The 23,334-nt window shown below is 48.6% G+C and overlaps 2 protein-coding genes across 2 annotated transcripts in view; one reads left to right on the top strand and one right to left on the bottom strand.

Annotated features, from left to right (window-relative positions):
* LOC308077349 (protein disulfide-isomerase TMX3-like) overlaps positions 1-23,334 on the bottom strand; it is a 52,377-nt gene that overhangs the window by 6,804 nt on the left and 22,239 nt on the right. Inside the window, exons 7-12 of the mRNA XM_080418000.1 lie at positions 22,165-22,264; positions 20,572-20,649; positions 18,742-18,808; positions 8,827-8,925; positions 7,815-7,872; positions 7,234-7,287 (exon numbers count right to left, since the gene is read on the bottom strand). Coding sequence (XP_080274126.1) covers positions 7,234-7,287; positions 7,815-7,872; positions 8,827-8,925; positions 18,742-18,808; positions 20,572-20,649; positions 22,165-22,264 — 456 coding nt within the window. The remainder of the gene's footprint in view (positions 1-7,233; positions 7,288-7,814; positions 7,873-8,826; positions 8,926-18,741; positions 18,809-20,571; positions 20,650-22,164; positions 22,265-23,334) is intronic.
* Positions 14,044-16,073, top strand: LOC308077358 (uncharacterized protein). Its single transcript, XM_080418010.1, has 3 exons — positions 14,044-14,139; positions 14,603-14,901; positions 15,823-16,073. The coding sequence occupies exons 2-3, from the start codon at positions 14,722-14,724 to the stop codon at positions 16,063-16,065; spliced, it is 423 nt and encodes a 140-aa protein (XP_080274136.1). The 5' UTR covers positions 14,044-14,139; positions 14,603-14,721; the 3' UTR covers positions 16,066-16,073.

The raw sequence follows: 23,334 nt of genomic DNA, 5'->3' as shown, positions 1-23,334 counted from the left end.
CTTATATGCTGCATGGACAACAATGCACCATGTAATTATAGTCCTGTTTTAGGGTTGTGTAAGGGGGGTGGCAGTCATCAAACAGAGACCTCCAGAGTCAAAACCCAACAAATTAATCCATTTAGACCGGGAACGCATCCGTGTAATTTTTGCTTGTAGATATGCTTTTTTTTTTTTTGAAAAATAGTGAAAATGTGGGCAAATCTTTGAATATATATGTTTTGTAAAGCGAACATTTCTAAATCCTAACAGTTTAAAAAAAAAACGTATGTTTGCTATAATATCAGTGGTTCTCAAACTTTTTTCATGTCAAGGACCCCCCAAAATGATATGTATTTGTCTGCGGACCCTCATCTGAAAATATTTTGTTCCAGGGACCCCCCAGAAGCAAAGATTTGAGTTAAAATTTATATATGTATTTGTATATACGATTTTGCACACATTTTCACGACTTTTTGTTCCCCAAAAATAGCAGATCTACAAGCTCACCCGGTCTTAATCTTAACATAAAAAGAATGAGAATAGACAAGCACCAGAGATAGAGCTCTAAGTGATGATAGAGATCTGGTATAATTCAATCAGTCTCTACATGTGATTGACTGGGAAGGTATGAAGAAAAGGGATAGGTGCTGGTAATAGTAAAGTTCGTACTCGCTCTGGAGTGTCGGTCAGAACACAAGGAGGAGGCAATTGGGAGTTTAACCATTTACTGAAGGCTTAGTAGGATAGCATACAGGTTAAAGGAATAGTGGTAGAAAGGAGTATTAATGATAATGGAAAGAGTTCGTCGCGGTGGAGACAAACTCCTCTCCAGGCACGGTGAAAACAGAGTCACTGATGATTGACAGGTGCGTCCGCGCTCCCGTTCTGTGCCTGCGGGGTGCGCTCATGCACGCGCTTTGGGAGCGCGCCTGGCAGGGTCTCTGAGACTTTATAACAGCCGCCCCCACAATTGAGTAGCAATTGTGCTCCCTGATGAGCAGGCAGGGATGGAAGGCGAGGTGAGGGGCTGTCGTCGCAGAGTTCAGGGAGAACGATGAGTCGCACGACAGGTCGCGTGTAAACGCGATCTCCGACCTTCACTTCCGCTGATCGAACTTTCCCATCTGCGCCGGGGTTCACCTTGATGACACGGCCGATGGACCAGAGTGCACGAGGCAGTTGAGGGTCGGCCATCATGACCACCGTATTCACGGTGAGGTTATCTGTGGACTTCTGCCACTTCTGACGTGGTTGAAGGCTTGGCAGGTAGTACTTGATAAACCGAGACCAGAAGTGGTCGGTCAGGATTTGGCTTTGCCTCCAGCGTCTTCGGCTCAGGAGCTCCGATTGCGGGTAGACCACTGGAGGTAGAGAACTGCTAGGCCGCCCCATGAGAAGGTGATTCGGGGTGATAGGGTCGAGGTCTGAGATGTCGGAGGAGATGTAGCCTAAAGGCTTCGAATTCAGGATCCCTTCAACCTCTATCAGGACTGTCCGGAGGACCTCCTCTGTGACAGTCTGTGCCCCAATAGTGGCTCGGAGAGTGGACTTAACAGAATGAATCTCGCGTTCCCACACTCCACCAAAGTGTGGGGCCGCTGGTGGATTGAAATGGAACTCAATCCTGTGGTTCCTGGCAAGGATCTCCTTCAGGTCAGGGTGCATCTTCGCGAAAGCCACAGCCAACTCCTTCTCAGCCCCACGGAAATTGGTTCCCTGGTCTGAATAAAGCTCAGCCGTGGTTCCCCGGCGGGCAGTAAACCTTCGGAGAGCCATGAGGAATGCATCGGAGTCGATGGAAGTCAGGAGCTCCAGATGCACGGCTCGAGTTGTGAGGCATTTGAAGATGAGGCCCCACCTTTTCTCCGTCCGGCGTCCTATTCTAACCTGGAAGGGTCCGAAACAGTCCATGCCAGTGGAGTGGAAAGGCGGCTTGAAAAGACGGAGTCGGGCAGGTGGCAAGTCGGCCATGAATGGGGCTGAAGGCTTAGCTCTCCATCGTTGACACTCTGGGCAGGAGTGTTGTAGCTTCCTGATGGCTTCGCGTCCTCGCAGAATCCAAAAGGAGCGTCTGAGCTCAGCGAAGACTCGCTCAGGCCCTGGATGACGTAGCCGGCCATCGAAGTCTCTGATCAGCAGTGTGGCAACTCGGTGGTGCGGATCCAGGACGACAGGATGTACCGCTGCAGGATCGAGCTCTTCGGCACGGCGCAGCCGGCCTCCGACTCTAATGAGTGCAGTGGCGGTTTCGAACTCAGGGGACAAGGTGATAAGGCGACTGTTAGCAGGCACAGGCTTGCCTGCCCGCAGTAGAGCGTAGTCATCAGGGAAGCAGTCGATCTGAGCTCGTTGTAGGATGAGGCTCTCGGCTTGCTGATACATGGCTACGGAGGGTGCTGCGCCCTGGCTAGCCGCCCCGTGAAGCTGCTCCGCCGTAGCGTTGACCAAATCTTTCCAGGTATCGTACCTCTCTGGATCTGGCACAGCTGGATGAGGACTGGTAGCGGTCAACCCGCAGAACATGGATCGGCGAAGCTCTGGGGTATCTTGGACTGACTCACTCACCGGAGACTTGGGCCACTCAACCGGTGGCTGCAACAGGAAGGGAGGTCCATCACTCCATCGGTTGGGTTTCGCCAGGTCAGCTAAGGGTTTGCCTCGGGTCAGATCGTCGGCAGGGTTGGCAGCTGAATTGACGTATCTCCAGGAGTCAGAGCCTGTGAGTTCCTGCACCTCGGCTATCCTGGTCCCCACAAAGACCTTGAACCGACAGGAGTCGGATTTCAGCCAGGTTAGCACCGTTGTCGAGTCAGACCAGAGTACGGTCTCTCGGATAGGCAGAGTGAGCTCAGTCTTTAGCAACTTGGCTAGCTGGGCCCCAGTGAGGGCTGCACAGAGTTCCAGCCTAGGAATGGACTGTTGCTTTCGTGGTGCGACCCTTGACCTGGCCATCAGGAAGGCCAAGTTGATGTTACCATCACGGTCTTCAGTGCGTAGGTAGGCCACCGAGCCATAGGCTCGCTCGGAGGCGTCACCGAAGATGTGGACATCATGGGTTGCATCAGGCTGGTCCATGTGGGCAGGAAAGTAGCAGCGAGGCAGGCTTATCTTTGACAGTAAGGAGAGTTCGGTTACCCAGGTGTTCCATGCGGTCAGGATCTCCTCAGGAAGCAGTGGGTCGTCCCATTCTCTTGGCTTGTCCCAGAGACGCTGGACAAGGACTTTGGCCCTCGTAGTAAAGGGAAGGAGGAGTCCCAAAGGGTCATACTGGCTAGCAAGAACCCGGTAGACGTTGCGCATTGTTGGTGGGCCGTGGTCCACTGGCCGATGCTTGTAGCCGATGGTATCAGAGGGACAATGCCATTGCAGACCAAGGGTGGTCTCTTGCATGTCTACACGGTCCTGCGAGAGCCAGAGTTCTGTATTGCCAGAGAGCGCTTCCTTGGGCAGGTGGCTGACCACAGAGGGAACGTTGCTGGCCCACTGCCTGATCTCGAATCCGCCGGAGGAAAGGAGAGCTCGTAGCTTGTCCACCAACTGTCTAGCGTCCTTTGCTGAGGGAAGGCTCTGCAGGCAGTTGTCGACATAGAAGCATCTCTCCACGGAGACTCTGACGTCTTCATCTGGACTGCTGTTGTCGATAACATGCCGTTGGAGGGCAAAGGTGGCACAGCAGGGTGAGCAGGTTGTGCCAAAGGGTAGCACTTGCCACTCATAGATGTCAGGAGGCATGTCTCTGTTCAGGTCGCGCCAGACAAACTTTAGGAGGGGCTTGTCTTCGGGCACGAGACGGACCTGATGAAACATGGCCTTGATATCCCCGCTAATGGCCACACTGCGTTGGCGAAAGCGTAGCAGAACCCCGAGGAGGGAAGGACCAAGGGTAGGTCCTGGCAGGAGAGCATCATTTAAGTTCAGGCCTCTGTACACATAGGAGCAGTTGAAGACGATGCGATTCTTCTGGTTATGCGACACCATGTGGTGGGGTATGAACCACGACTCTCCCTGTTCGGCCATCTCTGGAGTGGACAACTTTGTGACTGAGCCTGCGACTTCCAGCTTGCTGATCTCGGCTCCATAGGCCACGGCCTTGTCGGGATCCTTCAGGAGTCGCCGCTCGGTGCTCCTAAGGCTCGGCATAACGGCCTCTGGAGAGGCTTGGAAGTGAGGCGCAGTCTTCCTCCTGAGCAGGGGCGTAGCATACCGGTAGATACCGTCAATATTGACACGTACTGTTTTGCTCTCTAGGAGAGCGATGGCCTCTCGGTCCTCCTTTGACCGTGTCACCAGCTTCTCGTTGCGGAAAGGTAGCGTATCTACCTGCCAGAGAAGCTCGACATTACGGAGAAGTTCTGCTGTCGCAGGATTGGTGGAAGTCAGGAGGCAGCTCTGTGACTGGCAGTACTGTGGCAGACCCCTGGCTGGGCCCTGCAGGGTCCATCCGAGATTGGTCTTGATGGCTGCAGGTCCCCCTGGTGGTCCGCTGCGCACTGGCTCAATAGGCGTGATTAGATGGGTCTGATCGCTGCCGATGAGCAGTAGAGGGCTGACTCCGTCGAAGGACTCAAGGGGCAAACCCCTCAGGTGCTTGTACTTCTTTTGTAGGGCAGACACTGGGTACGAGTGGTCCGCCAGGCTAAGGTGTTTGGAGGTGAAGGCACCCACAATGTGGTATAGCTGATGAGGGTGAGCAACTGAAGAGATCTTGAAGGAGACATTTGCTCCATGGATAACCTCAATGTCCTGCCGGACTGTTCTCAGAGGCAAATCTTCAGGGGTGCCCCGAAGGCCCAGCTTGATGGCGGCAGTAGATAAGAGCACGGTGCGCTCTGAGCCGTCGTCAAGGACTGCATACGTGTCTAAGGTGCGGTCTTCATAATGCAGTTGGACCCTGATTACCTTCAGGAAGACACGGCTGCAGTCGGCTGGCCTGCCCAGATACATGGACGTCTGGGCAGCTCTGGCAGAGTTGTCCTTCACATTCACGTTGTGCAGAATCTGAAGGTGCGTCTCTTGACAGATGTTGCAGGGCTTCTTCAAGTTACACTGCTCAGGAGAGTGTGCTCGACCACATTTAGGGCATCGCTTGTTCTCCTTCAGCCATTTAGCAATCTGCTCCACTGTGAAGGACTTGAAGGCGTCGCACTGGCTGAGGTAGTGCTCCGTGCTATCGCAGTAGGGGCAGAATGGTTTGGGCTTGTTCTTCTTCCATTTATCCCCAGTAGAAGGTTTGGCAGGTGGAGCAGGATTGTCCTTTAAGGGAGTCTCAGCGCCGTGCAGGATGGTGGCTGCCCTAGGCTGGGCGGAAGGTCCCCTCTGTCGCGCTTGCTTGTTGGGGACAGGCTTCTCCTTCCTGTCGCTGGGCTGATCCTCATTGCCTTGACACCAAGCTTCGTACTGGAGCCACTGGGAGAATTCAAGGAGGGTGTAGATGTTCCCAGGCTTGTGAAACATCTGTCTGCGGAAGGCTGCACGCAGCTCGGTAGGTAATTTACCCAGGAGCCTTGCCACATGTGAGCCGCATCTGAGTTCAGTGTCCCCTTCAGGGCCAAGGGTTTGCAATATGCCAACCAGGGCACGGATCTGCAGGGTGAACTTCTCGAAAGCTGCGGTGTCTCCCCGCCTTATTTCGGGGGAATCCATCACGTGGGTTATCTTGTTCAAGGCCAGCATATGAGGTTGCCCATATTTCTCATTTAACGCCCACATGGTATCAGTGTATGGAGTCGCTGAATTCAGGTAAGAGTCGGCAATTAGGCATGCCTCCTCTAGCTTCAGGTGATCCACTAGGATCTGATACTTAAAGAGCTCTGTACAGTCAGGTGGCAGGAGATTCTCCAAGGCGATCTTGAGTCGGGCGAATTCTCCAGGGTCCCGATGGGCGAAATACGGTATGCTTGGCTTTGGTCCACGGTAGCTCCTCTCAGAGGCCACTGATGCTGATAACTGGGAATGGCTTTGAGATGGATGAACTTGAGCAGGTGTGCTCGTGTAGGCACGCTGCTGAGTGGCAGGCCTCAGCGGTGCGTGTGTTGTCTGAGGATACATGGGAGGCTGAGGATATGTAGTGGGCCAGGAATATGCAGCCGTCGCTGTGGGTGGCGGCGGATAGGCGGACCAGCTCCGGGCCGGCATAGACTGTGGCGCAGGATATGAAGCCGTCGCTATGGGTGCCGGCGGATAGGCGGACCAGCTCCGGGCAGGCATAGGCTGTGGTGCAGGATAAGAACCATACTGTTGGGTTCCTGCCGCAGCAAGGTTAGCCTGAGCCGGGTAGCTCTGAGGTGGCTGTAACTGGTCATGAGATGAGGGATGTGTAGAGGGGAATGCAATGTAGCTCTTCATTGTCTGCAGCTCACGCATCATCCTCTCCAGGTGGTCCATCATGGCATTTTCGGGTCCTACTGGCTCCCGATGTCCTCTCCCGTAGGTGGCAGGATTGTTGCCTCTGTCTGCAGGAGCAACACCACCATACATTACTTGTTCAGCGATGGGCTCATGCTGGGTCGACATAAGATGTTGGCTGACTACAGGTGCATGGCCTGTCGCTTGGGTCGGTAGAGCATAGGGGTGCCACTCTACAGGGGCTCTTTGTTGATGTTGGTGGTGTTGCTCCTGCAGACAGAGGCAACAATCCTGCCACCTACGGGAGAGGACATCGGGAGCCAGTAGGACCCGAAAATGCCATGATGGACCACCTGGAGAGGATGATGCGTGAGCTGCAGACAATGAAGAGCTACATTGCATTCCCCTCTACACATCCCTCATCTCATGACCAGTTAGTACCTCTTTCAGTGAGGTGAAACCAGGGGCTCTGGTTCCCCAGGCGGGCTCACTAACCACTCAGCTATGGTCGCCTCCATAGCTGAATGGATCATGGAGTATATGGATCATGCTTCAATACATCTTTTGACCTCCGAGCAAACATCTGTGCCTCAACATCCGTGCCTTACAGGGATATTTAGCTTTCAAACATGTTAGGTTCTGGTTCTGGTTCAAATATGTGAGGGGGTCGTGTTTTTTCAATTGCTTTTTTCAAAACAATTGTAATACAATATAAAAATATAAAGAAATTATTGAAAAAAGTAATAGAAAAAACATGGCCCCCTCACATATTAGGAGGGCAGTATGAGATTTGATTGTGTTTGGGGTGATCACAAACGCCTGAGAAGACAATAACATGACCCCAAACATGTTTGAAAGTGAGATATCCCTTTACCATTTATACCTCATCACCCGCGCGTGTCTTACCTGTTAAAATTCTCCCGGTATTCCTTGGCCACCGTCTGGATCAGGCTCTTTAATCTATAAGGATCAAAATGAGAAGTGAGTGAAATAAATAGCACAAATACATACATACATACATACATACATACAGGTCTTTCTGAGGCACGGGGGGGCTCATTTTATCCCACCAGTCTAGCAATTTGAGGGGGAGAAATCTTAGTTTATATCTGTGATTTGAAAGCCCCCTGTGCTTTAAATGTCACCAAAGCAGCAGTTGCCATGGGAGTTAGTTGTGAACCAAGAGAGCAATTCACTCTGATCCTCTGCACCTTACTCTTCATGTACATGCACTGATACTCTTCTTGCACTAAATGTCTAGAACAGATACGCTCTGGCACCTTACTTTCTAAATGTCATGTACATAAATGTTTTGGATGGATATGCTATGTGTAAATATGTAGATAGGTTGCCGTCTCTTTTTTTGTATTCCTTCTTTTCTTTTCTTTTTGTGTCACTGTTTTACACCTGAGATTTCACTCAGCCACAATCCATTCTTTAATTTCACAAGGTGGGTACTGATTGATTGATGGATTGATGTATTGTACCTGCCACTCTCCTCTGTGGAATCCTTCTCGTCGATGACTGCGATCGCCACCAGTTTGCCTGCAAGTGGCCAGACAGAGGATTACACATCACAAGCATGATTCTGGTGCAGTTCTGACCCCCAAGCCCATACCATGACAAATGGGTCCGCAGACATCCCACCTCTCCCTTAAGTTGCAGGAGAAATACAGCCCACCTACTAAATATATGCCAATATATGGCAATAATATGCAAACTATATGCTGCATAATATACTGTATGCCATATATTCAGGTTCATACATGTGCATATATGTGGTTTTATAGGAAATATATGTGTCATATATAGATCATATATATCCACATATATGTTAAACATAAATGTGGGATATAAGAAAAATATGTATATATATTTTCTTGACCTCCCTGAAATGAAATGTTCCAGGGTGGGATGTCTGGGTCCCCCAGAAGCAAAAATTTGAGTTACAAATGTTCGTTAAAAATATATATACCGGTATTTTCAAAGATTTGCACACATTTTAACGATTTCTCAAAAATAGCAGATCTACAAGCTCATAGTGCCGCGCTATGAGCTTGTAGATCTGCTATTTTTGAATAGCAAGAGTGTAACATAATGCTTTTTAGCTCAAATCAAAAAACGACACAGATGCTTCCTCAGGTCTGTCTGAAGGCAGAGGACCCAGGTTTTAATGAGCTAGTCTGCCCCCTGGTGGTCAACAAATAATGTGATGACGGGTGGCAGGCTTGATTTTGGTTGCAGGCATTAGTTTTTTGCTGTGAATTCAAATGTTTTACAACAATGGGGATTTTATTACACACACACACACACACACACACACACACACACACACACACACACACACACACTTATGATGATTAATTCAAATGTGATATCTAATCTGACGTTTGGAACACTAGGGAAATGATAATAGGTGATAATAGGCTAATACATAATATTATTATGCCAATAATAAGTTAGTTTGGCCACTCATCCACAACAGAGGTTTAAACACACCTGTTTCTCCCAGCTCATACAGGGTGAAGCCATCAATCTGCAGGTATCCCTGGAAGCGCTCTTTGTTGACCCAGGATGACAGGCTGCCGTCCTCATACTCTGCAACACAAAGACACAAAGTCTTACAGAAGATACACACCAGAGCATGTGAGCGGAGTGGAGCGAGGAGTGGAGCGAGGAGGGAGGAGTGGAGCGAGGAGTGGAGCGAGGAGCGAGGAGTGGAGCGAGGAGCGAGGAGTGGAGCGAGGAGTGGAGCGAGGAGCGAGGAGTGGAGCGAGGAGCGAGGAGCGAGGAGTGGAGCGAGGAGCGAGGAGTGGAGCGAGGAGTGGAGCGAGGAGCGAGGAGTGGAGCGAGGAGCGAGGAGTGGAGCGAGGAGTGGAGCGAGGAGCGAGGAGTGGAGCGAGGAGTGGAGCGAGGAGCGAGGAGTGGAGCGAGGAGCGAGGAGTGGAGCGAGGAGTGGAGCGAGGAGCGAGGAGTGGAGCGAGGAGTGGAGCGAGGAGCGAGGAGTGGAGCGAGGAGCGAGGAGTGGAGCGAGGAGTGGAGCGAGGAGCGAGGAGTGGAGCGAGGAGTGGAGCGAGGAGCGAGGAGTGGAGCGAGGAGCGAGGAGTGGAGCGAGGAGTGGAGCGAGGAGTGAGGAGTGGAGCGAGGAGTGGAGCGAGGAGTGAGGAGTGGAGCGAGGAGCGAGGAGCGAGGAGTGGAGCGAGGAGTGGAGCGAGGAGTGAGGAGTGGAGCGAGGAGTGGAGCGAGGAGTGAGGAGTGGAGCGAGGAGCGAGGAGCGAGGAGTGGAGCGAGGAGTGGAGCGAGGAGTGAGGAGTGGAGCGAGGAGTGGAGCGAGGAGGGAGGAGTGGAGCGAGGAGTGGAGCGAGGAGCGAGGAGTGGAGCGAGGAGCGAGGAGTGGAGCGAGGAGCGAGGAGCGAGGAGTGGAGCGAGGAGTGGAGCGAGGAGCGAGGAGTGGAGCGAGGAGCGAGGAGCGAGGAGCGAGGAGTGGAGCGAGGAGTGGAGCGAGGAGCGAGGAGTGGAGCGAGGAGTGGAGCGAGGAGCGAGGAGTGGAGCGAGGAGCGAGGAGTGGAGCGAGGAGTGGAGCGAGGAGCGAGGAGTGGAGCGAGGAGTGGAGCGAGGAGCGAGGAGTGGAGCGAGGAGCGAGGAGTGGAGCGAGGAGTGGAGCGAGGAGTGGAGCGAGGAGCGAGGAGTGGAGCGAGGAGCGAGGAGTGGAGCGAGGAGCGAGGAGTGGAGCGAGGAGTGGAGCGAGGAGCGAGGAGTGGAGCGAGGAGCGAGGAGTGGAGCGAGGAGTGGAGCGAGGAGCGAGGAGTGGAGCGAGGAGCGAGGAGTGGAGCGAGGAGTGGAGCGAGGAGCGAGGAGTGGAGCGAGGAGCGAGGAGTGGAGCGAGGAGTGGAGCGAGGAGCGAGGAGTGGAGCGAGGAGTGGAGCGAGGAGCGAGGAGTGGAGCGAGGAGCGAGGAGTGGAGCGAGGAGTGGAGCGAGGAGTGGAGCGAGGAGCGAGGAGCGAGGAGCGAGGAGTGGAGCGAGGAGCGAGGAGTGGAGCGAGGAGCGAGGAGTGGAGCGAGGAGTGGAGCGAGGAGCGAGGAGTGGAGGAGTGGAGCGAGGAGTGGAGCGAGGAGCGAGGAGTGGAGCGAGGAGCGAGGAGCGAGGAGTGGAGCGAGGAGCGAGGAGTGGAGCGAGGAGCGAGGAGTGGAGCGAGGAGTGGAGCGAGGAGCGAGGAGTGGAGCGAGGAGCGAGGAGTGGAGCGAGGAGTGGAGCGAGGAGCGAGGAGTGGAGGAGTGGAGCGAGGAGTGGAGCGAGGAGCGAGGAGTGGAGCGAGGAGCGAGGAGTGGAGCGAGGAGTGGAGCGAGGAGCGAGGAGTGGAGCGAGGAGCGAGGAGCGAGGAGCGAGGAGTGGAGCGAGGAGTGGAGCGAGGAGTGGAGCGAGGAGCGAGGAGTGGAGCGAGGAGTGGAGCGAGGAGCGAGGAGTGGAGCGAGGAGCGAGGAGTGGAGCGAGGAGTGGAGCGAGGAGCGAGGAGTGGAGCGAGGAGCGAGGAGTGGAGCGAGGAGTGGAGCGAGGAGCGAGGAGTGGAGCGAGGAGCGAGGAGTGGAGCGAGGAGTGGAGCGAGGAGCGAGGAGTGGAGCGAGGAGTGGAGCGAGGAGTGGAGCGAGGAGCGAGGAGTGGAGCGAGGAGCGAGGAGTGGAGCGAGGAGTGGAGCGAGGAGCGAGGAGTGGAGCGAGGAGCGAGGAGTGGAGCGAGGAGTGGAGCGAGGAGCGAGGAGTGGAGCGAGGAGTGGAGCGAGGAGCGAGGAGTGGAGCGAGGAGCGAGGAGTGGAGCGAGGAGTGGAGCGAGGAGTGGAGCGAGGAGCGAGGAGTGGAGCGAGGAGCGAGGAGTGGAGCGAGGAGCGAGGAGTGGAGCGAGGAGTGGAGCGAGGAGTGGAGCGAGGAGCGAGGAGTGGAGCGAGGAGCGAGGAGTGGAGCGAGGAGTGGAGCGAGGAGCGAGGAGTAGAGCGAGGAGTGGAGCGAGGAGCGAGGAGTGGAGCGAGGAGCGAGGAGTGGAGCGAGGAGTGGAGCGAGGAGCGAGGAGTGGAGCGAGGAGCGAGGAGTGGAGCGAGGAGTGGAGCGAGGAGCGAGGAGTGGAGCGAGGAGTGGAGCGAGGAGCGAGGAGTGGAGCGAGGAGTGGAGCGAGGAGTGGAGCGAGGAGCGAGGAGTGGAGCGAGGAGTGGAGCGAGGAGCGAGGAGTGGAGCGAGGAGTGGAGCGAGGAGCGAGGAGTGGAGCGAGGAGCGAGGAGTGGAGCGAGGAGTGGAGCGAGGAGTGAGGAGTGGAGCGAGGAGTGGAGCGAGGAGCGAGGAGTGGAGCGAGGAGTGGAGCGAGGAGCGAGGAGTGGAGCGAGGAGTGGAGCGAGGAGCGAGGAGTGGAGCGAGGAGTGGAGCGAAGAGTGGAGCGAGGAGTGGAGCGAGGAGTGGAGCGAGGAGCGAGGAGTGGAGCGAGGAGCGAGGAGTGGAGCGAGGAGTGGAGCGAGGAGCGAGGAGTGGAGCGAGGAGCGAGGAGTGGAGCGAGGAGTGGAGCGAGGAGCGAGGAGTGGAGCGAGGAGTGGAGCGAGGAGTGGAGCGAGGAGCGAGGAGTGGAGCGAGGAGTGGAGCGAGGAGTGGAGCGAGGAGCGAGGAGTGGAGCGAGGAGTGGAGCGAGGAGCGAGGAGTGGAGCGAGGAGTGGAGCGAGGAGTGGAGCGACGCGATTTTGACGTGAGCGTGGAGCTGGTTTATAAAAAGGTTGGAGCGCTACTCGGAGCGAGGACCCGCCTGCCGCTCCAAGCCGCCCCGGACTCAGAGACACACAGACATCCAGCAGTGCACAGCAGTGGTGGAAAAAGTACTGACATTTTTTAAAAGTAAAAGTATCAATACCACAATATAAAAATACCCTGTTACAAGTAAAAGGCCTGTGTTCAAAATGTTACTTGAGTAAAAGTATGTATATCTGCAATATCTGCAAAGTAACTAGTAACTAAAGTTTTCAAATAATTGCAGTGGAGTAAAAGTATAATATTTGTCTCCGAGATGTAGTGGAGTAGAAGTAAAAGTATTGACATTTTTAAATACTCCAGTAAAGTAAAAATACCGCAAAATTGTACTTAAGTACAGTACTTGAGTACATGTACTTAGTTACTTTCCACCACTGCGTGCACCGAATGTTTGAGCAGGCCCGGTCGCACGGACTCAGAGACACACAGACATCCAGCAGTGCACAGCGCACGTCCTTGATCAAGATTTCATTAGAATTTCTACTTTCTTTTTCTTCTCTTTTTTTTACCGTTGAGCGGCCCGGTTTGAGCGGAGCATGGAGGAGCGAGAGCTGCGCAAATCAACGTGAGCGACGGAGCGACGGGGAGCAGAGCACGCGGGGGGGGGGGGGGGGGGGGGGGTCAACATGAGCGAATAGCGAGCGTGAAACCAGCCCCCTGGAGCGCCGTGCGGCATTTCCACCCGCTTGGGCCATTATCTCTGCAACAGAAGGTCCAATCTGCTCAGTTCAAAGCTTGTTGGATGTCTGACGAGTTTTGGGGCCTGAAAGTATAGTAATTGTTCGGGCCGGGCCGAGCCTTGGGCCAGCCCAGTAGGGCCTAGTTAGGGCCGGGGCCTTAATTTAACCCAGTCCCTAGTGTTTCCTAAAGTGACATATTGTTGCGGCAGAAGAGCCGAGACAGATCCTAGTGTTGCTCTGTAGAAAATGTGTTGGAAGAGAAAGAACACATTAGGACTAAAAACCATGTCAAGGTGTTTGGCTTTATGCCAGAGACGGTAAAAGACAGAAGCCGGGCAACAAAACGCTATTGAATCCAACAGACAACACATACATAAATGCATAAACACCATGAAATGTCGCCCGCCTTGCGCCTTCCAAAGTGTGATTTTCATCTCATCTATAGGCTACGCACTCATGAAATGTAAATCAGACCGTCACCAAAGAGCTCTCTGCGGTGAGAGAATTATGCAAACTGACCCTTGTCTAACTTTCCGATAAAACGTATGTCATCAAAGCCACCAGCTGGTTGTACAGAAAGCCTTTGTTATATTATCCAGGAAAGAAAGCAGCTTACCCAGTATAGGCAGACAGCTGTGTTTTTACACATGACAAAAGTCACGTAACCGGATGGCCTTCCCAGTCTAGTTTAGGGGTTCTCAAACTTTTCAGGCCGCGACCCCCAAAAATAATCATATTTGAACTGGGGACCCCCCACCTTGACAAGCACTTGGTAATTGTAGGAGTTGAGGCATTACATTTAGTTTGACTCGGTTCCACAGATAAATATTGTGAAAATAGCAGATCTACAAGCTCACAAAGCGTTGTGAGCTGCCAAATACATATAATTCTGGGGGGTCCTTGACATGAAAAGGTTTGAGCACCACTGATACAGTAACATAAGTTTTTCAGAAAACTGTTAGGATTTAGAAGACATTTTGCAGAATCTGAAACTCAGGCCTTAATGGGTTAAATTTGCACTCAAGATTTCCCTACGCGGACGTGCAGTTCAGTGGAGAAAGATATGTAAATGTAGGTGAGTGATAGAGAACCGTATAAACGCCTCAAACCCTGTGTAACTGAGCTGAACTACAGGCGTTGCACAGGCGCTGCTCCGAGCAGAGCTGTCAAAAGCCCTCGACACCATCGAACCACAGGTTAAAGCATATTTAAAGCACAGGCTACGAGTCAGAAAGAATCATTCTTTGATGGCATGCTAGAGAATTCTCTCCACGGCTGAAGGGATCACCGCGTTGCCAGTACAGACGGATTACTTTCACATACAGCCCTCAAAACCACTCCTGATATTAAAAAGGTAGGGTAAGTGATTGTCTTTGGTCAAAATGAGTGTTAAATAGCTCTATATTGTGATAGTACTCATTGCTATAGAGTGTTTGTTCAGTAACAGGAGTCTCCATGTCTCTCCAGCTTTTTATTAAACAGAAAATGAAAAACTCAGTCAGGATATAGATTAAACAAGTGAAATTGGAAGTGATGACACTAAGAAATGAGCCGTCAAAATTGCAACTGGAACACTATAAAAATGAAGCTGATGAATGGGTACGCTCTCCTGATTGGCTGAAGTTTTGTACCTGAACATTTATTTTCTGTTTATTAAAGATCTGGAGAGACAGAGAGACTCCTGTTACTGAACAAACACTATATCAATGATTAATATCAACATATAGTGCTTTAAGCTTTTAACAAAACACTTTTTGTTTTGACCCAAAAATATCACTAACCCCACCTTTAATGCGTCCTTTTTTTTCTCCTCGTAGATGTAAAGGAAACGGCAGTAAAACCCGCTAAGTGAGCAGAGGATTCATCTCGCCCTCGTGCCGCCGGCGTTCTCCATCCTTGACAGGCTTTTAGAATACCGCCGTCGGTCACCGTGACGATGGCTGCCTTTCGGAGCACCCTACGCATCAGGGTGCTGGAGGACTCTGTGGAAAGCGGCGTGTTCGTGGTCAACGTGTTCTGCGACGACCCGCTGCTGCTCAGGTTCTGGTGCCGGAGGAGGAAGACCCCGTTCAACAACGGACAGGTGGAGCAGACCGACGTCACGTGGGCGACGACGGTAGGGGATGTGGGACCGTTATGAAAAATTACACCTCACCGTTATTGTGGCACAGAATTATTGCGATGTTGTAACGATGTTATCGCGATAATCAAAATACGCTTAAATCGCCACTTTTGTTAACCCTTTAATAAAGCCTGAGACCGATTCTACAAATGTCTTCTAAATCCCAACAGTTTTCTGAAAAATGTATGTTTCTATGTCAGTGGTTCTCAAACGTTTTCATGCCAAGGACCCCCAGAATGATATGTATTTGGCCACGGACCCCCATCTCAAAATATGTTGTTCCAGGGACCCCCCCAGAAACAAAGAATAGAGTTAAAAATGTTCGCTTTAAAAATATATACATTCAAAGATTTGCACACATTTTCACGATTTCTCAAAAATAGCAGATCTACAAGCTTGTAGATCTGCTATTTTTGAACAACCAAAGTGTAAAATAATGTTTTTTACGGAGGACAATTTCACCATGAATTCAAATCTCACCCACGCGATTATTGCGAGCGTTTTTTTCTTCTTCTTTTTTTTTTTATCACGATAAACGATAATAACGACTAGGGAGAAGGTATTGTGTGTGAGATGATATAAAAGAAACTGGTTGTTGTAAGAATTGAACAAGCTAAAATCAGTTTTTTTCTGTTCAAATACTTTATTGTTCAACGTTGCTCCCACCTTTTTATTCTTTTGAACAAAAAATATAAAGTTTTCATGTACTATCTCTTATTAACATCGAACAGCACTTGTGCCTTCCTTCTATTTTATTGTATTATTATTAAATAAGATGATGTTTGGCAACATATGTGATGTCTATTGTTTGTCTTTTGTTTTATGTGTTTTGTTCATGAAAATTTAATAAAATTTGAGTGGAGAAAAAAGAAGACTCAATAATAACGATAATTATCGTCCCATCCCATACCCTAGGCGGCCGAGGAGGCGGAGGAGGAGGAAGGGGCGAGCAGCAGCAGCAGTGCGGAGCTCAGTTTCGTGCTGCGGGCTCTCCACCGCGCGCCCGACCTCCCCAACGGTCACTACTGGGGCCCGTTCGTCCTGGCGCTGTGCCTGGACGCCCGGCTCTTCCGCTTCCGCCTCCCGGAGGAGGCGCTGAGCGGCCGCCACGTGCAGGAGATCATGGCGGAGCGCGGAGCGCTCACCCTGCATCGCTGAGGAGGAGGATGGAGCAACCGATCGACATCGACCACGCAGAACAGCAGCGGTGTAAAGTAACTGGCATAATTGGCATAACGGCTAAATTGGGGAGAAAAAGGAGGCTGAAAAAGCACCAAAAAAAATGCATCCAAAACGATCCTTCACACTGACTGTAACTGTTGCCACAGTAAGTTAATAAAATGACTTTATTTTTCTAAGACCAAGTTCATAATAAGGCTGTATTTAAGTTAATTAGTTGTGTATACATTATTTCATTTACAGTAGCATTCAAGTTAATTTGTGTCAAGTTATGGTAGTACTTTTATGTTTGTCAAAGTGTCAAAGTCACGTTCGGTGTCTCGTTGGTCTGCTCTCTCGTGAATTGGATTCAATGAGGACTTTTTGTTTCATTAGCAATCAAGTAGCCTCGATCTCCAGGCTTTTATTGTTTAGTTTTGCTAAAAAAATAAAAGCCTGGACCAGCGCGTCGGTGTACCCGGTATAGGAAGTGTTTCATTCCCCCAACCAACCAGAGTGCAGTGGGCGTCGCTGGTAATGTTGTGTTGACGGGACGGGGGTTGACGGACAGATCGGTGAACCAATGGGATCAGGCGCATTCTCTCCGCGCCTCTATACACGAAATCAGGAAGGCTAGTGCAGCCTAGCAATCAAGCAACAAGCAGCAAGGTGCAGAAGCTCCGTTTTATACTGGTCACAAGAGACTTTGTTTTAAGTTTATAAGAAGGGTCATAAGGACCTCCTGAAGACTGAAGAGTGTTCCCTTTTTTTGTAGCATGCAGCCAACGAGGTATTTGTTTGTTTGTCTGCATTATACTTTAATTGTTTGTACTTTACTTGGGTAAAATCAAATGTGTAACCTACATGCTGTGCATGGTGTCATTTTGTGTTTAACCCATTAAGACCTGAAATGTCTTCTAAATCGCAGCAGTATTCTGAAAAAAAAAACATGTTTCTGTATCAGTGGTTCTCAAACTTTTTCATGTCAAGGACCCCCAAACTTATATGTATTTGGCCGCTGACCCCCATCTCAAAATATGTTGTTCCAGGGACCCCCCAGAAGGAAATATTTGAGTTAAAAAAAATCGCTTTAAAACAATATATATTCAAAGATTTGCACACATTTTCAAAAAGAAAATCAAAAATAGCAGATCTACAAGCTCATAGTGCGGCAATCTAACATATGGTCTATTTTATGTTATTGTTGAGCTTTAACGGTGGATTTGGATTTGAAGAGAAGCCTTCAAATAAAAAAAATGTTCTTCCCGATACTGATTCCGATAACCCAGAACTAGCGTATAGATCGATAGCGAGTACAGATCCGATAACCAGTGTGTAATTTAAACTAATCTAGGACAGTGGATCTCAAAGTGGAGTCCAGGGACCCTCAGGGTTCCTTGAGGGGGTTCCAAATGGACCCTTACAAGGTCTGTAACTCTGAGAGTGTACACATGGAACCAAATGGACCCTTACAAGGTCTGTAACTCTGAGAGTGTACACATGGAACCAAATGGACCCTTACAGGTCTGTAACTCTGAGAGTGTACACATGGAACCAAATGGACCCTTACAAGGTCTGTAACTCTGAGAGTGTACACATGGAACCAAATGGACCCTTACAGGTCTGTAACTCTGAGAGTGTACACATGGAACCAAATGGACCCTTACAAGGTCTGTAACTCTGAGAGTGTACACATGGAACCAAATGGACCCGTATTCGTACACTCTCAGAATTATGGGGGTCCTTGAAATTCGTCCAACCCCCGGCTGAGATGTGCGCACGCAGCACACCCCTCCAAGCACAAACCAACCACAACATGGTGGGCATGACCACACTGACAATAGTGGTGCCAAGGACAAGAAGTGAGCCAAGAGCACTGACTCCAGTGTGGTGAGCAAGATGAAAGGGGACTGGAACGAGAGAGAGAGAGAGAGAGAGAGAGAGAGAGAGACTGAGAGGGAGACAGAGAGAGAGAGAGACAGAGGGAGAGACAGAGACAGAGAGAGAGAGACTGAGACAGAGAGAGAGAGAGAGAGTGAGACAGAGAGATAGATAGAGAAGGAGGCAAGCTAAAAACATGCCAACCCAAATATTCCTGAACAAATTTTCGAAGAAAACGTGTTTTCTTTGATGTATTTTAAGAAAATGTAAAAAAAAAAATTGCGCTTTAACAAAATAGTGGAAGAATATAGGGCAAAGTACACCTGTTACCACAGTACTGCTACAACCACATTCATCCACTCCAAGATAGGGCCAAGATAGATGTTGTGTTGTTTATTTGTGTGATTTTAGCAGTTGTAGGTGTGAAATTATCAAGATTGAGGCAACTACACAGTCTATTTCATGACAACATGTTTGTATATGTAAACTACAGGCTCTCCATACCAGCTGCAGAGTGCAGAGTTTCATTATTGGTGTGTGTCAAAATCAAATATTCACCTTAGCTAAAAAGGCTCTGTTGAGACACAAATAGCGGAGCGAATATGAGGAACAGGCGTTAGTTAACTCAATCATTCATTCGCATCGACTGGGTCGCCTCGTTCAATCTGCATCTTGGCCAATGACTTTGTATGAAATCGCGCCGCAAGAAAGAATATAATATAGCCTCCTGTGTGAACGCACCCTTTACCGTCATTGATAGGTACAGCTGTTATAACGACATTCGTATACACTCACCATCGTAGGTGAAGTGGGCCCCGTCCTTGAAGACCACAACGGAAGGCAGCTCGGGCAAAGTTACCGACTGGTGGAAAAAACAAACAGGAAAAAAAATACATAATTCAAAAAACAACTTCCATAAATCATCCTTTACCTGCTTTAACTTTTTGAAGATTGGGAACGCATTGGTGTCATTTGAGATTTCTTTGGCTATTAAAAAAATAGCAGATCTACAAGCCCATAGCGCGGCACCGAGTGCCGCGCTATGGGCTTGTAGATCTTCTTTATTTTTTTCGTGAAAATGTGCGCAAATCTTTGAATATATACATATTTTTAAAGCGATTTTCTTTTAACTCAAATCTTTGCTTCTGGGGGATTCTACAAATGTCTTCGTTTTTGAAAAAAACGTATGTTGCTATAATATCAGTGATTCTCAAAATTGTTTCATGTCAAGGACACCCAAAATGATATGTATTTAGGCCGCGGACCCTCATCTCAAAATATTTCGTTCCAGAGACCCCCAGAAGCAAAGATTTGAGTCGAAAATATCCGCTTTAAAAAAATATATATATATGTTACAGGTAAATTGGCATTCCAGGTAAATTGGAAAAGAAGCGCTTGTTTTCACCGCCCCCAGGCAATTCTGTAGCACCAACACTGGAGGGCAATGCAAGCCAGACATGAGTCCCACACCACGCATGCACACGCACGCGCACGCACACACACACACACACACACACACACACACACACACACACACACACACACACACACACACACACACACACACACACACACACACACACACACACACACACACACACACACACACACACACACACAGTAGTCCGCGGTTGTTTGAAAAAGTAATGTCCCAGGCGGGAGTCAAACCCAGACTCCCAGTGGTAGTGGAGGCCAATGATTATCGAAGTGCGCCACTGAGGCCAGTATGTATGTATATCCATGTTGTCGTCCTCACATCGAAGCCCCGCCTCGCAGCCCCGTGCCTAAAAACAAGCGCTCCCCTTCCAATTTACCTGGAATGCCAATTTACCTGTGATTGATATATATATATATATATATATATATATATATATATATATATATATATATATATATATATATATATATATATATATATATATATATATATATATGCAATGATTTGCACAAATGTTGACGATTTAAAAAAAATAGCAGATCTACAAGCTCATAGCGCGGCACTCGCTATTTTTGAATAGCCAAAGATATCTAAAAATGACACAGATGCTTTGCCGGTCTTAATGGGTTAATCATTAACCCATTAAGACCGGCAAAGGGGCGGCTGGGAGCAGGCCACTGCAGCAAACTGTGGGACCTCATGCCAAGTAATAATGCCAGGAGCAGCATGGGAGGCTTCAGTATGAACCCGTGTGGCATTTAGAGCGTGGTCATAATGCTGAGAGAATGAATGTCATCCTCTGTCCTTTGGTTCTGTGTAAACGCTGCTGCCATCCTAACTGGAGAGAGCTTTAGAAAGGGGCTGGGAAACACCAGCTGGGTGTTCAAAATGATCCACTGCCTCATTTAGCTTATTTCTTTTTTCGGCCTGGGCCGCGGCACGGCAAAGCGGGATTGAGTCCAGTTCCCGACCACCTTTGCTGCGTGTCACTCCCATGATGGACAATAAAAAGAATGGACAAAGTGACGCGATTGGTTTCTACAGACCATAAACTAAGCCTATTTCAAATCCGCCATCTTTTTATATCTTGGCTATTCAAAAAAGCAGATCTACAAGCTCATAGCGCGGGACTTTCAAAGAGTGAAAAAGGAATGAATGGAGTGGAAAAACATATAAAAACACTTTACCTCTGGTAAGACCTCCTCTGAAGCAGAGAAGAAGTAGGTGTACACAATGAGCTCTGAGGCCACGTCGATGTACTTCTCCTGCAAAAAGCACCAAAACACACGTTTATTCAGCCTTTCAGTTTGTATAATGGATCTCCGAGTCTCTCAAGTCTCTCTCAGACATCAAAGGTTCAGACACTTACAGCTTGAAACGTCTTTATATACAATAACACTTGGTCAAAACGGTGACATAAACATTTGGAATGTTTGTTATTATCGCCATCATCCGATCAATAGGCTGCCGTTTACCAGTGGTGGAAAGTAACTAAGTACATTTACTTAAGTACTGTGCTTAAGTACACTTTTGAGGTAGTTGTACTTCACTTGAGTATTTCCAATACTTTTACTTCTACTCCACTACATCTCAGAGGCAAATATGTACTTTTACTCCACTACAATTATTTGAAAACTTTAGTTACTAGTTACTTTGCAGATATAAATGATTACATTATAAAACATGCATTAACCACTTCAGCCCTATTTTATACCTAGGCTATCTGAAAATAGCAGATCTACAAGCTCACAACGCGTCGCGATGTGAGCTTGTAGATCGGCAATTTTCAAACATTTTAGTACTCTTACTTTTGGTACTGCAGTATTGATACTTTTACTTTAGTAAAACATTTGAGTACACTTAGAGCTTGAAACGTCTTTATATATATATATATAATAACACTTGGTCAAAACGGTGACATAAACATTGGCGTTTGTTATTCATCGTCGTCATCCGATCGTTAGGCAGCCGTTTACTGCTGTGACAGCTCTGCAGTAAAGTGTCTTCAAACACTTTGATGGGGAAAAAGCATTGCAGTATCTGTCTGTCCTCCTGATTCTGTACGTTTAGATTCTAGGCCAGTAACGCACAGCGGTGGAAAGTAACTAAGTGCATGTACTCAAGTACTGTTCTTAAAGGACGACTACACCCATTTTCAAAAATCTTCATATAATAGGTCCTCACTAATACTCATGATAAAACGGTACAATTTTTTCTACTCGGTCTGTGTCTCATAGGAGGGCTGTGGACAGTCCAGAAATCTGTCTCCCAATGACATCATCGTTAGGAAGGTTTTTTTTTTTCGAACAAGATTTCACATTTTTTATTTAGATTTGTATTAAAGCGAGAACAACGGCTTATTTTATTGCATCGCAACTTTCCAGGAATAGAAAGCCTGCAGTTTCTATTAGCTTGGATTCCCCATCGATGATGTCACTGGTAGGCGGGACTCTGAACTGTCCACAGCCCTCCTCTGAGACACAGACCGAGTAGAATTTTGTTTTCCCATTTGATCATGAGCATTAGTGAGGACCAATTATATGAAGGTAGGTTGAAAATTGGTGAAGTCGTCCTTTAAGTATAACTTCTTAGCAGTATAACTATGGTGTGAGTCCTGTGCTCTTTGGCAGGGCTACCGTACCACTGATCTGACTGTTACTGTACCTCTCCCCATGATATATCATGTACATTAAAGTATAACCATCCCCACCTACAATATTGTCTCGACTCCTATTGCCTCATCATTTGTTGATTGAATTCCAGAATTCCTCGACACCCACCTTGAGAGGAGACTCTCCGCCCACGTAGACAAACAGCACGTCGTGTCGCTTCATCATGTGGTCAAACATCTGCTTGCTGGGCAGAGCACGGACTGCTGGCCTGGAGTGGAATAGCAACACAAGACACATTATTATTCATAACGACAGTAGTTATTTACATAAACATAAATACAGTCTGACACAGAGCACAGACTGCTGGTCTGGAGTGGGCATCAAAACCCAGACACATTAACCCATTCAATCCGGCAAGGCATCTTGTCATTTTTTGATTTCTTTGGCTATTCAAAAATAGCAGATCTACAAGCTCATGAGCCGTGCTATGAGCTTGTAGATCTGCTATTTTTGAAACATTTTGAAAATTTGTCTAAGTCTTTGAAATATGTTTTTTTTAAAGCGAACATTTGTAACTCAAATCTTTGCTTCTGGGGGTCCCTGGTACAACATATTTTGTACCACCATATCTCCATATTAGAACTTTTTGTGTTTTTTTCCCCCGTAAATTGACACCCTACTTGATCATACTACAGCGTCACACAAAATCATCCAAAAGCAGCAGATCTACAAGCTAGTTTTGAGCTTGTAGATCTGCTACTTTTGCCGTTTTTTAATTTTAATCCTGAAAACAGGATGTTGGACAGGTTTCCACCCGACAGAGACGATATTCAGCTTAAAATAATTATATAAGTATATAATAAACATAATCTATGAAATAAACATTGATTAAAATAATTTAGCATCAGATTCATTGCAGTGGTGGAAAAAGTACTCAATTGCTTTACTTAAGTAAAAGTACCAAAATGTACTTAAAGTAAAAGTTCTTGAAAATAGCAGATCTACAAGCTCAAAACGCGTGAGCTTGTAGATCGGCTATTTTCAAATAGCCTGTGTATAAAATAAGGCGAAAGTGGTTAATGTGTGTTTTATAATATAAAAATCTGAAAAGTAACTAGTAACTGTAAAAGTTTTCAAATAATTGTAGTGGTGTAAAAGTACAATATTTGCCTCTGAGTTGAAGTGGAGTAGAAGTAAAAGTATTGGAAATTGGAAATACTCAAGTAAAGTACAAATACCTTAAGTACAGTACTTAAGTAAATGTACTTAGTTACTTTCCACCACTGATTCTTTGTCTAGTACACCATGTTTAACCAAGCAGTTCCCTCTGCTTGAGCC

This window comes from Gymnoscopelus braueri (genome assembly GCF_963280865.1).
Source record: "Gymnoscopelus braueri genome assembly, chromosome: 21".
Taxonomy (NCBI): domain Eukaryota; kingdom Metazoa; phylum Chordata; class Actinopteri; order Myctophiformes; family Myctophidae; genus Gymnoscopelus; species Gymnoscopelus braueri.
Note: the sequence above shows the minus strand (reverse complement) of the source record. Positions and strands in the feature narration are given on the sequence as shown.

Excerpts from the sequence above, each read along its gene's own strand:
- LOC308077358 (XM_080418010.1), top strand. The coding sequence starts at position 14,722 with ATGGCTGCCTTTCGGAGCACCCTACGCATCAGGGTGCTGGAGGACTCT. Across the intron at positions 14,902-15,822 it reads ACGTCACGTGGGCGACGACG|GCGGCCGAGGAGGCGGAGGA; the intron begins GTAGGGGATGTG and ends CCCATACCCTAG.